The following is a 13858-nucleotide window of genomic DNA, read 5'->3' on the forward strand; positions in this document are numbered from 1 at the left end:
AAGCACTTCTTTTTTTGAACAACGAAACTTTAGTTTAATTTTCCAACTGTTAAAATACTTTGTTCAGGAAACCAGTTTGAAAACAGTCATTACTAGTGTCGCTAGAGGCCCAGAAATTTCTGATCTCAAATGTGTAAACTCCATCTTTTAATATCAAATGTGCTTAACTAATTATTAGGCTGTTTGGTATCAGGATACTCATATAATTTGTGAAATTATTATATAGCTTTTTGTCACTATTCTCAAGTAGCTAGAGGTAAAAAATTATGATAAACCATAATAGTCTTTGTTCTAAAACCAGTGAGTTGCTTGTGAATCAAAGGACAAATCTTTTTTCTTTTTCATTCAGTGAATCAGATTTCTATGTAAAATGCCCAAATATTTTAAGTGTCATAACTTTGCTCAGGCTCAGTTTGTATCCCAAATTTAGATTAACGTGCCACTCACAGAGCAGTTGAATCATGCAATTGATGAATTTAACTGGTCCGGAAAAGCTTTGCTGGAATCGTTGACCTTCCAACAAAGTTGATGTAACTGTACAGAGGAACGGCCTATATCTAAATTTAGCCTCTAACGAGACATTGCAACATTATAATATAGTGCGCTTTATATTTAGATAACTCTTAAAGATATTGCGGTCAAGTTTCTCAGAACTGTGTTGCAAGAAGAATAATAGATAATGCAAAGAACATATTTTATATGAAAGGAAGATTTTTTTATAAGGCCGCATTGAACTTGGTATCACAATGCGGCCGTCCAAGTTGAGTAACTGGGCACATCCCACAATTTAACACAAATGTTACTCTTGACATATAAGAGTCAACTGCTTTAACTTTACCATAGTTTTGGTTGTTCTCTAGGTCATGTTTCTTTTTAGATAAGGTCAAGTTATTTGAGGTTGCATTACCTTATTCTCTGATTACTTTCTTTATCAGATTACTTTTATGTGACTAATGATTCTCATGGTAAAATATACATTCAGTCTTTTAAAACCATGTGGAATGATTTCTTATGATCTGATGAGATTGTGGCTGATCCTTTACCACAACTTCAGCATCATGCTGTTAGGATGTTTCTTTTTAACAGGAACTGAATCAGGACAGATAAAGGGTAAACGGCTCCACGTATCAAGAAGCTTTGCCACAAAACCTCCTGTTGTCAGAGAGCTTAGATTAAAACACAATTATTGCTTTCAGTGTGACAGTGAAAGGAAGCAAGTAAATGAATCAACAAAGGCAAGACTTGAAAAATGAGTGCTGACGTCCTTGAATGTTCCAGTTAGTGTTCAAACCTCAACTCAATTGAACAATTGTATTTTTGCACAGACTTCTGCATCAAAGCAAAGCATACTTCCACAAAGTACTAATTAGAGGGACCCCATAATTGTCGAAATTTTAACTAAATTAGATCTTTTAAAGAAGGAAAACTTTAATATTGTCTTTTGCTGGGTTCCAAGTCAGGTTGGACTGACTGGTAATGAGAGAGCGGACACGGTGAGGGATGTGCTTGACCTGGAAATATCTTACTGTCAAATACCACCTTCTGATTTCAGACCATTAATTAACTTATACATCACTAACAAGTGGCAGAAGGAATGGGACGAAAATAAAAATAATAAACCGTATGAAATAAACCCCAGTATAACTTTATATCATGCGACTCTATATCTCGCAATTCTGACTTTATATCATGGAACTCTGACTTTGTCTCGCAATTCTGACTTTATATCTCGCAATTCTGACTTTATATCTCGCAATTCTGACTTTATATCTTGCAATTCTGACTTTGTCTCGCAATTCTGACTATATAACTTGCATTTCTGACTTTATATCATGCAACTCTGACTTTATATCTCGCAACTCTGACTTAATATCTTGCAACTCTGACTTTATATCATGCAACTCTGACTTTGTCTCGCAATTCTTACTATATATCCCTCAATTCTGACTTTATATCTCGCAATTCTGACTTTATATCTCGCAAGTCTGAAAAAGTCAGAATTGTGAGATAAAAAGTCGCATTACCTTTTTTATTTTTCATTTAGTGGCGGAAATTTTTGTTGTAATAAATTTTTTTTTGTAATTAATTGTGAAATTTACTAGCAGTTTTCTGAGTGAAATTTTTTACTTTTTTTTTTTTTTTTTTTTTTTTTTTTTTAGTGTAATGTAGTTAGCTAAAGTTAACATTATTGTAAAATGTGACTATTTTGTTTTGATTTCAGCCTGAAGTGGTCCTTATTCAGTCAAGCTCTTGAGACAACTGTTGTAATCTTTGTATGGCGTTCAGTTAAATGAATGATAGTTCTTTATAAATCTTTATCTAATATTACAATCACATCCAATATTTTATGGTTATTTTCAAGCGTGACTCTCTTATCTGCCTGTCCTTACAGTAGCAACTTTTTTTATCTGGTTGTTATCAGTCCTTTGATATGAAAAGGGCTGTTTAAAATCCATTTTATGCCATAAAAGGAGCAGCATATTATTGTTTAAACACACTGCAAACTTTTGTACCAGTTTTACCTTTGTAACATAAATATAAAAATGTGCAATTAACAAATTATTTAACATTTCAAACTGTGCACAGGTTATGCTGCCTATAAACTCCTGCTTGAGTCTCAGTGAGAAAGAGAAAGGCTAAAGCCTCTGCAGATCTAAGTGTTGTTCAGCGTCTCCTGTGCTGCATCACGTCAACCATGAGTGACCCCGTGACTTCAGATGAGCTCACCAGTGCTGTCGCTTCAGTCGTTCATGACGTAAGTCAAGTGCTTCATTGATTCAAAGGCCTGGTTTCACAGACAGGGCTTAGATTAAGCCGGGATTAGGCTTAAGTTAAATTAGGACATTTAAGTAGCTTTTGTAAATTTGCCTTACATTACTGGTGTGCATCTTAAGGCAAAACAATGGCAGTGACAAGTTTTAAGACATGTCAGTGCAAGTTGTTTTCAGTTAAAACAGCTCAAACATGCATTTTAGTCTCGGACTATACTTAAGCCTCGTCTGTGAAACCGGGCATAAGAGCTTTCTCCTATATGTTTTATATGGTGGAATAAACTAAAAGTCCTTAAAAAAATTATATTTATTCCAAACTTTTGACTGGTAGTGTATATACTGCAATATATATAAATCATTTATATATTTTTCAATATATATAAATACACAATACTTACTTGGAATTCACTAAAAGTATGGAATAATGTGCATTATATTGGGATTTTAGGACTGCAGGAAGGGAGAGCTTACACTTATAAACAGATGGCAATAAATATTGAGCAATTTATTGCTATTTAAAGGGATAGTTCACCCATAAATGAACATTTTGCCGTCATTGAGTCCCCCTCATGTTGTTCCAAACCTTTATGAGTTTCTTTCTTCTGTTGAACACAAAAGAAGATATTTTAAAGAATGTTGGTGACCAGACAGTTGATGGCACTTCCATAGTATTTTTTTTCCTAGATTTCCATCTGTAGTGACTTCATTCATTCACTTACTTTTGTCCTCGTCTTTTACAGGGGAAAGGTCTTTATTCTTTGAAAGAGTGCAGCATTTAAGATCCCGGCAGACCTCCTAAATAAACCTCTGTGTTGTAATTATCTGTGCGGTTTTTAATGGCCCAGTATCATTAACAGATATTATAAAACTCGCTCGGGCAACTCGAGGGAAACTCAAAGACCTTCTCACCCGCATAATTAACTTTTTTTTTTTTCCTGCAGCTGTTTGCAGTGATATGCAGCAACTTTGTGTGACTTGAATTGCATCCTCTCCAAACCCACACTCCGCTGAGTCAGCGTTCCCAAGGTTTTGCTGTTAAAGAGCCAGCTCCCTTCCGACACAAATGTAGTCTCTTCAGTCTAGTTCTGATTCACTTTGTTGGGCCTGCAGTTTAAATAGTTGTCGGTGTGTGGTTAATCTTCCCATAGCCATTTTTATTGACACATAAGCATTTATTTTATATCAACCAACTTGCAAACATATATTGTTAAACAAAAGATATGTTAAAACTCAATGACGGAAATGTGGCGGCATCCTCCTGAGTGGCTGTTATATATTATATGTCCCAATTGATATGAATTTCACATTGCTAGTTAGTGTAATTCAATAGGAGTACAGAGCATAACTGGTTAACTGACATTGGCTGGCCTCTTGATGGCAGGCAACTGTTGATCCATAAGGTTAATGATCAACCCAATGACACGACTGCTGGTTTTGGGTGTGTGGATGTGGGGGTGTGTTTGGGGGAAGACTTGACAATCAGCGATTGGAGTTCGAACGAGGCCTGGTATTGTGAAAGTGGGTTATTCCATATCCTCTTCCTGCTACGGTCATGTGACGACGGGTTGCGGAGTAGCGTACAGCTTCTGTTTGCTCATCTTTAAGATTTGCTTTGAAAAATCTCACTCTGTGGGACACCGTTGTGTTAAGACGTGATAGATGACTAATGGACTTCCTGTACAGGTTTAAGGTCAGTCATTTACTGAGTTAAAGACTTTCTAAATGAGCTATAGTATTAAATGTATTACCTGTTGAGGATGACCAATCATCCTCATAGTGGTATGTTGCATAATAGTCTCTGGCCCTCTGATATGAGCCATTATTGATGCATTTTTTTGCGATATTTTGTGGTCGGTTCTTGTAAATCAATGCTTGGCAAACAAGTTTGAGGGTAATTTTGGTGGATCTTGCCTCATCGGTTTGAGCAAATATTGAAAGCAGGCGTTTCTAAAGGTTATCGATGCTCACAGATGATTGACAACATGCCAGAGTTATATTGCTATCTTTAGTGTTTAGATTATTTTATACAGTATTGCATTGTTTTGTTAAATGGGTGTGGGTGTGTGGGTGTGGGTGTGGGTGTGTTGCTGACTCACTGTTGAGCATATATTTATATATATATTTTTTATTTATATATATTTTATAATATATATATATATATATATATATATATATATATATATATATATATATATATATATATAAATACTGTATAAAATAATTTAAATAATTAATTAAATAATGAATAATTAATTTAAAAATTAAATCATTTTAAAAAGTTACCTACAAAACAAAATTTTATCTTAAGTGTTTAACTTATTTTATACATTATTGCATTGTTTTGTTTGTTTATATATCTGTATTTATCTCTGTTTTCATATTTTTTTTGTTCTCCTGCACAATTTTCTGATTTAATCCCAGTTTAATGTACAGGCTCCCTTCCAACTTTATTTTGTTAGTAATTTCATTGGTATTTCATTCTTTTCATTTTAGATATTTATAAACTACACATTTAAGGAAATGTAATACTAAAATAAAATATTTCACACTGACTTATTTCGCTATTCAGTACCGTAATATTTGCATGTTGATTGTGATTGGTCTTTTCTTTCTAGCATCTATAGTTGTCAGCTGTCAGACATAGTTAAAAGGGATAGTTCACCCAAAAATGAAAAATCTATCATCATTTACTCACCCTCAAGTTGTTCCAAACCTGTATGAATGGGAAAAAATACTATGGAAGTCAGTGGGGTCCATCAACTGTTTGGTTACACATATCTCTTTTGTGTTCAGCAGAACAAAGAAATTCATACAGGTTTGGAACAACTTGAGGGTGAGTAAATGATGACAGAATTTTCATTTTTGGGTGAACTATCCCTTTAATTGTTTTCATTTGAAGTATAAAGGGCTTCATAATAATAGCTTGTACTCTTAACATGATTAGATATGCTTGTAAAAACAAGAGTTGCTTGAGCTCTGTAAGGATAACTCTATACCCACAGCCCCCTCCTGTGTTGCACGCGTGTCTTGCCGAGTCAGCTGGATTTCAGACACCTCACAGATCTGTGCGGCTAATCTCTCGCTGGCCGTGCGCTCACATGCAGGAGACTTTGCTTTGGCCAGTGGCTCTTCATATGAACTGACACTAATGCCGAATGGGAGCCGCTGTGCGTCTGCAGTCAACCACTGCCATATAAGTCACTGCTTCTCCTCAAAGAATTTATCTGGTCTGGAGTGGTCTTGTGGGACGTCAAATGGTTTGTTTTGGGTTCAGCTCGCTTTTGAGTTTTGTGGGTCAGTGAGCATTGAATCACGTCTAATTTGTGCGTCCAGTACTGGGAGAAGAGCCAAACCTCACTGTGATTTTACTGGAGAGAAAATGTATTTCATGTGGGTTGATATTGACCACAAGTCTTTGGTGGAAGACTTTGATTTGTCACTTTTCGTCTTTTAACAAGTTTAGGAGTTTTGGAATAATTTCGTCTGCCTTTTTCCCTTCATTTCTCCCTTTTTTTTAGTAGCATTGAGACACTATTATAGTTTTTATTCATATTTTTAATTAGTTTTTATTTAATATTTTACTTTATTTCAATTTTAGTAATTTTTTTTAGTAATTTTGTTCTGTTTTTAAATGTCTATATAATTATTTATTTTAGTTATTTTAGTATATTAAGTTAAACTAAATGAAAAGGATACGTAGTAATCACTGTCATTTAAAGGAATTTACCCACAATCTATGAAATGAGTCAGATTTGTTTTAGTTTTACAGTAGTTAACTAAAGTAACCCTGCTTCATAAGTTGAGCCAAAGCGCCAAAGACTATTTATGGGACTTTCGAGTGTATAATCTTTGTCCTGTGATGGTCCTGTGCCTTTGTGCAATTGGGGAAAGTCGGTATAACTGTATAAAACCAAATTTAACTGGTTTTGCTTAGAAGACTTGGTTGAGACTGGTCAGTCTGTTCCCACTCAAAGCATTAAAGGCGCCCACGTAAAGTCTCAGAACAAATTAAAGCAGATTTGAAGCCTCAGCGGCGCAAGGTAACCATAAGATGACGGATGTTTTCTGGAGAGTGTCAATATTTGCCTGTGGAAAATGTTGAAGTGTGTCTGAGGAGATTATATTGTTCTGAACAATCGAACCCATGCGCCTTTCTTCCAAATCGTGTTTGTTTTTAATCACCCTGCGGAGAAAGACTAACAGCCGTCCGATGACGGCAAGAACACAATGAGTTTTCTCTCACATTGTTGTTTTTGAGGACATACAGGAAGGACGGTGTTCTTTGTGAGCACTGACTGATTCTTTCTCCAGTTCTAGCAACATCTAACCATGGTAAGCTTTACTTCTTGGTGCACACTGGCAGACTGTTATGTTCTCTGTTTTGTTTGAACTGATCGAAGATGGACTGAAGTTTCAATTATTTGAGTGACTTGAGTCATTGCTGTTATCCAGCACCATTTGATCAAACACTTGTCAGACTAGGGCTGCTCTATTTATCAAACTAATACAGAAATTGTGATATGACTTAGTTGCGATATGACTTTATTTTATTTATTTTATTTTTTTATTATATTTTTATATTTTTATTTTAGTTTTGTTTAATAAAATAATTGTATTTTATTTTATTTTATTTTATTTTATGTTTTTAATGTATTATATTCTATAAGGGCTCCCAGTGGTTTTCTGTCAAAATCACATTTATAATTGTTTAAATTATAAATGTTATCCCATCATTAAAAATTAGTATTGTAATTTTACAGCTGTAATGTAAAATAAAATTATTATTATTATTATTATTATTATATTTTTATTAAACATTTTTTTTATTTTACAGTAAAATAATAATATTGTATGATCTATTGAGGTATAATAATAATAATAATAATAAGTAGTAGTAGTAGTAGTAGTAGTAGTATTTTATAGCCATATTAATTATATAATCACAAAATTTTGGCCAAATTGTTCAGCCCTACAGATTTTTTTATCACGCTTTAAATTGCAGTCACAGTTTTTATCAGTAAAAATTGCAAAAAACAAACAAAAAAAAAATTTTTTTTCTGCAATATTAAATTTTCTGAAGATGAATTGAATAGTTAAAATCAGGGGAAATTAATTCTAGAATGATTGGGGAAATTGTGTTGGGTAATAGATCTGCACAGAAAATAAAATTAATTTAAATTTTTTTTTTTAATCTCTTTCCATTTAAGTTTTTATTGGCCACATGCAGCTCATGATAATGTTTCAGCATCTCACTCTGAAAACAGCTGCGTATATACAGTCAAACCAAACATTATTCAGATATTTTTTACTAGTGGGTGCAGGACACTATAGTTCATTTATGTAAGTGAGGATAGCAAAATAAAGTAAACTGTGACATATTATTCCCAAAAATTCTTCATACAGTGGACTACCAGTAAAATTGATAAGAATTTGGAACCAAAAATTATTCAGACATTATTTTTGACCTGACCATGTTTTGCTTAAGTGTTATCTGACATAATTAAGATAATTTTTTTCTGATACAGTTTAACTGAGATCTTGTCATATTTTATTTTATTTTTTTTAAACTATAGTGAATAAACTGTATTAATGAATGAAATGTTCAAAGTATCTGAATAAATTTTGGTTTGACTGTATTTATTAAATTGCAACCTTTGCGTTTTGACACTGGCTTTATGCCATATCAGGTTATCGATTTTTATTTCAATATAACATGCAGCCCTACATACCAGATGAAGTCCAACAGCAAGTTGAAGCATATATCACAAACAAAAAACTCTTTGTCCTCCGTGGTATGCATGTATACGTCATACAAATGCATTATTTGGCACTATTGAATGGAAGAAATTCTCCGTGTGTAACGTACCATGTGAGTGGGCACATGAGTAGAAAGCGGCAGGACAGTGGTCTCCTGTCTCCTGTAGTGGACGTGCAAGAACAGGTTTAGATGAGATCTAGAACAGGTTTAGATAAAAAATTGTTTTGAGGAATTTTGAATGGAAATGGTTTGTTGTGTCAGACGTTTTGGGTCATTTTATATTGCATGTAAGAAACAAAGAAATTTTGTGAATTTGCAACAACAAAAAAGATATCGCAGGGAATGGATTACAGTGATTTTGTTTTATTCCTGTTTCATTCCATGTGTTTGTTTGGGTGATTATTGCGCAAATGAGAGCGCTCCATTGAGGTGTAGCTAATGAGATTGTTTTTGACTTGAGGATATTTGCTCATGTCATTGCAATAAGCACACCAATGATCTGTAAAGCCTTTAGTGTTTACACTTGTTTTACATTATCTCATGATTCCCATTTCATTTAGAAAGAGATTAACTACTGTAAAAACTATTTCAGGAACATTAGGAACTCTGACAGGGATCATTTAAAGTCAGTGTGGTGTTTTATGACGTTACTAATGCTTTTGACCATGACTCCCTCTAGTGATCGTTTAAGGACACTGATTTGTCAGTGCATTTGTTGTGCGCACTGATTTGTCACTTCTTTATAGCAGGATTCATACTGTTACTATACTATCTGGAACAGTTGGCCACCAGAAAATAACATACTATAAATATAAATATTTAATATAACATTCTATTCTATTCTATTCTATTCTATTTATTTGTCCTCATTGACCTCATCCTGTGTGACGTCCTCCAGCCCGAGTCATCATCCTCAGCTGTCCGAGTGCCACAGATGGAGGAAGAGGAGGAAGGTGACCTGAACAAAGCATTAGGTGTTCAACGCTTCCAGCAGATTCTGAGCCCCACTCCCAGAGTTCCCGGCGAGCAGCACCGCACCTACAATGAGAAAGATTTTGAGTGTAAGTTTGCATCCCTTATTTTATTTTTAAAAATGTAAAATATGCATAATTTTTTACGCTTTTGAAATGTTGCTATATACACTACCATTCAAACTGTTGCATTTTAAAATATATTAAAATAGAAGTTATTTTAAATTGTAAAAATATTTCACAATATTATTTTTTTTATTTTATTTTGTTTTTTTATTTTATTTTATTTTTATTATTTTACATTTTAAAAAAATGTAAAATATGCATAATTTTTTACGCTTTTGAAATGTTGCTATATACACTACCATTCAAACCATTGCATTTTAAAATATATTAAAATATAAAAATTATTTTAAATTGTAAAAATACTTCACAATATTAAAGTTTTTGCTGTATTTTGGATCAAATAAATGTGGCCTTAAGAGCCGAACAGACGTATTTTAAAAGCATTAAAAATCTTAAAAATCTCAATCTTTATATTTCACTGTGTGTATATACAATATACAGTGTCTTTATATATACAGTACAGTGTGTATAAAAAAAGCCATAAAAGTGAAAATGCAGAACTTAACTCAGCTGTAATGATCCCCAGATCACCGTCACTCCTCCCATCACATCCATCATCCTCTGTCCAAACTCCCGGGAGACGGCAGGAGGAAGAAGAGTGGGAGGAAGAGGAGAAGGAGGGGCAGCAAGGAGCACAGAGTGTGTTCCAGCCCCAGCGGTGCTTTGACCATCGAGGAGGGTGAAGATGAGGAGGAGGATGAAGAGGAAGAAGCTACGGAAGGCCAGAGCGCCACCCCAACTGCCACAACAGACTCTGAGAGAAAAGACATTGTTCAGGTAACCGGATTTATGTCCAATATGTATGTTTTAATTGAATGTCTTATTAATTGAAAGCTCTTCTATCTATTGAACTTTGTCCAAGACAATAAATATTAATACAAACAGCATACTGAAATAATGAAAATTCTGTCATTTACTCACCTTCATGTCATTTCAAACCCATAAGACTTTCATTCATCTTCTCTAAACAAACTCGTATTCAGGTTCAAAGTTCTTGCATACTTATATATTTACTCAACATAATAGATTTATCATTATTTCTATCATTTCATCTCTTGTCCAGTTCTTCGTGTCCGATGATGAACCTCATGTGTCCACTCCCGAGACTTCAGATCCTCTTCCTGCACGAGGAATCCTGATCGTCCCCACGTCTGCGGTGTGTTCGGAGCCCCAGGACAGCACATCCACTGAGTGAGTTTTCATATGCAACAAACATTTAGTAAACATATGCTGATAACCTATATTAATGTATTTTCATTATATGTTCTGTTGAATTGATATTGATTTTACTATTTGATAACTATGGTAAGGTGAATCACAAAACCTGTCAAGAACATGTCCAGGTCATATTTCACACCAAACATCAAAAGAAAATAAAGGATTTTAAGAAATTATAGTTTACATTTATTTACTATTTATATACTGTACTTTGTATATTATATCTCTGTATTATATTAAGTTTAACAAAATTATTTTCATTAAGCATATTTCATCCCAGATTCTCATTATTGTAATGCAAAAAATCTCATTCACATTACTATAATGTGAAGAAAAAAAAAATAAAATTTAGGGTTCCCATGAGCATGATAAACCTGGAACTATCGAATATTTTTTTTTAAATTATGACATAACAAATGTTTAAAGGGAGACATTTTACACTTTTATCCACTAAATGAGCTAATTTCAAATTTGATGCTACAGGTCTCAAAAAAGTTGGCACAGGGGCAACAAATGGCTGAAAAGCCAAGACATTTTGAAAAGATTCAGCTGGGAGAACATCTAGCAACTAATTAAGTTAATTTATATCAGGTCTGTAACATGATTAGCTATAAAAGGGATGTCTTAGAGAGGCAGAGTCTCTCAGAAGTAAAGATGGGCAGAGCTGTGAAAGAGTGCGTAAAAAGATTGTGGAAAACTTTAAAAACGATGTTCCTCAACGTCAAATTGCAAAGGCTTTGCAAATCTCATTATCTGCAGTGCATAACATCAGCAAAAGATTCAGAGAAACTGGAGAAATCTCTGTGCGTAAGGGACAAGGCCGAAGACCTTTATTGGATGCCCGTGGACTTCAGGCCCTCAGACGACACTGCATGGGCATGATTGTGTCAATGACATTACTAAATGGGCCCAAGAAGACTTCCACTGTCGGTAAACACAATCCGCCGTGCCATCTGCAGATGCCAACTAAAGCTCTATCATGCAAAAAGGAAGCCATATGTGAATATGGTTCAGAAGCGCTGATGTGTCCTGTGGGTCAAGGCTCATTTAAAATGGACTGTTTCAAAGTGGAAAAGTGTTCTATGGTCAGACGAGTCCAAATTTGACATTCTTGTTGGAAATCACGGACGCCGTGTCCTCCGGGCTAAAGAGAAGGGAGACCTTCTAGCATGTTATCAGCGTTCAGTTCAAAAGCCAGCATCTCTGATGGTATGGGGGTGCATAAGTACATACGGTATGAGCAGCTTGCATGTTTTGGAAGGCACTATGAATGCTGAAAGGTATATAAAGGTTTTAGAGCAACATATGCTCCCCTCCAGACCACGTCTATTTCAGGGAAGGCCTTGTGTAATTCAGCAGGACAATGCAAATCCACATACTGCAGCTATTACAACAGCTTAGCTTCGTCGTAGAAGAGTCTGGGTGCTGAATTGGCCTGCCTGCAGTCCAGATCGTTTACCTATAGAGAACATTTGGCACATCATTAATCGAAAAATACGTCAAAGACAACTACAAACTCTTCAGCAGATGGAAACCTATATCAGGCAAGAATGGGACCAAATTCCAACACCAAAACTCCAGAAACTCATAACCTCAATGCCCAGACGTTTTCAAACTGATTTGAAAAGAAGAGGAGATGCTACACCATGGTAAACATGCCCCCGTCCCAACTATTTTGAGACCTGTAGCAGGCATCAAATTTGAAATGATGGCTCATGTGATTTGAAAGTCTTTTAGTTTTCATTTTATTCACATTTAAAAAACGTCCCAACTTTTCCGGAATTGGGGTTGTATAAAATGAGTATTTATATATTCTGCTACTGTTTGTTGTACTGCCTGCATTTAATGCTGATTTAATTTTTACAAAAAGTAAATCATGCAGATTCATTACAGTAATGAGAATTTGGCTGTAACATGTTCTTAATTCTCATGAAAATAATGACAAAACTATGCAAAAATTCTTCATGTTTTATTCTTTATTCTTTTTTTTTTTTTCTTTTTTTTTTTTTTTGTGAAATGTGACCTGGAAATGTTTTTGTGTAATTTTGGTATTTTGATGGGAACTATGTCACCATATAAAATTTTTTTTGAGGGAAGTTCTCAGGGTGTTGCATAGTTTCTTTGGTCTTCATTTTGCAGTTTTGTTATGAACTTATTTGAAGTGGTGGACGTTGCGGGTTGCATAGCGTGACCTATAAAGCATGCGCCTTCAGAGTGTGTCCGCTTCTCTGTTCTTGGTTTACTGTAAATTAAATCAATAGATGCCAGTGCACAGCACACCCTGTACGTTACCTAGGACGAGTTATTTCAGAGACCAGCAGGGTATCAGCCTCTCTTCAGACCTCCATCACCGCTGTCCACATCACTCACCCGTTACTACTAGCAACCGCACTTTGCTTTTATAAAGCGCTCTCCACCTTTCTTTTCTGCTTTCTCATCTTTTAAATACAGGAGTGTCTTTACAAACATCAGGATTCATTGTCAGATAATTCCAGCAGGTTGTGTTCCTCTGTTCTTTAGTAACATTAACAATGATAGGGATGTTTTTGGTCTAAGAAGCTTTTAAAAACATAACTCATTTTAAACTAAAGGTAAGTGATCATGAAGATATTTTTGTATTTGTTGTAAAATTGAATGCAAAATACTTTTCAATTAATCTGTAAATCTGTAAACATTTTATGTCATAAGAAAATTAGTGCATACTTTATAGTAAGTTACTAAAGTTATGGCTAAGGTATACTGTTTTTTTTTTTTTTTTGCTTTTGTTTTCAAGCATCTTATTTTCCAAAAATTTTATCATATTTTTTGCTGTGGACGGACATTATTTTGTCTGCATGTTATTAAGCTAATTAAGTAATAAAACGCTACCAAAAGATATTTATCATAGTAAAACTCTAGGACTTTTTAAAAATTGTGATCACAAAGTTTTTACGTTGTTTCTCCTTGTGTGGACTTTTTTAAAAAAGTTTTGCATGTTTATAATCAGGGTTATTATCGTTAACTAAAACTATTAA

General features: G+C 34.3%; 1 protein-coding gene across 4 annotated transcripts in view; it reads left to right on the top strand.

The window, feature by feature from the left end:
• slc4a2b (solute carrier family 4 member 2b) overlaps positions 1–13858 on the top strand; it is a 48610-nt gene that overhangs the window by 15444 nt on the left and 19308 nt on the right. For 3 of the 4 annotated variants that reach the window (XM_051882690.1, XM_051882691.1, XM_051882689.1), the window contains 4 exons: positions 2587–2755; positions 9428–9590; positions 10153–10403; positions 10690–10817. In XM_051882690.1, coding sequence (XP_051738650.1) covers positions 2696–2755; positions 9428–9590; positions 10153–10403; positions 10690–10817 — 602 coding nt within the window. In that variant the 5' untranslated portion in view covers positions 2587–2695. Of the gene's footprint in view, positions 1–2586; positions 2756–4313; positions 4462–9427; positions 9591–10152; positions 10404–10689; positions 10818–13858 lie in introns of those variants that run through there. The other variant, XM_051882692.1, reaches the window with a different exon arrangement.

Source organism: Ctenopharyngodon idella, chromosome 23, assembly GCF_019924925.1.
Source record: "Ctenopharyngodon idella isolate HZGC_01 chromosome 23, HZGC01, whole genome shotgun sequence".
Lineage (NCBI taxonomy): Eukaryota > Metazoa > Chordata > Actinopteri > Cypriniformes > Xenocyprididae > Ctenopharyngodon > Ctenopharyngodon idella.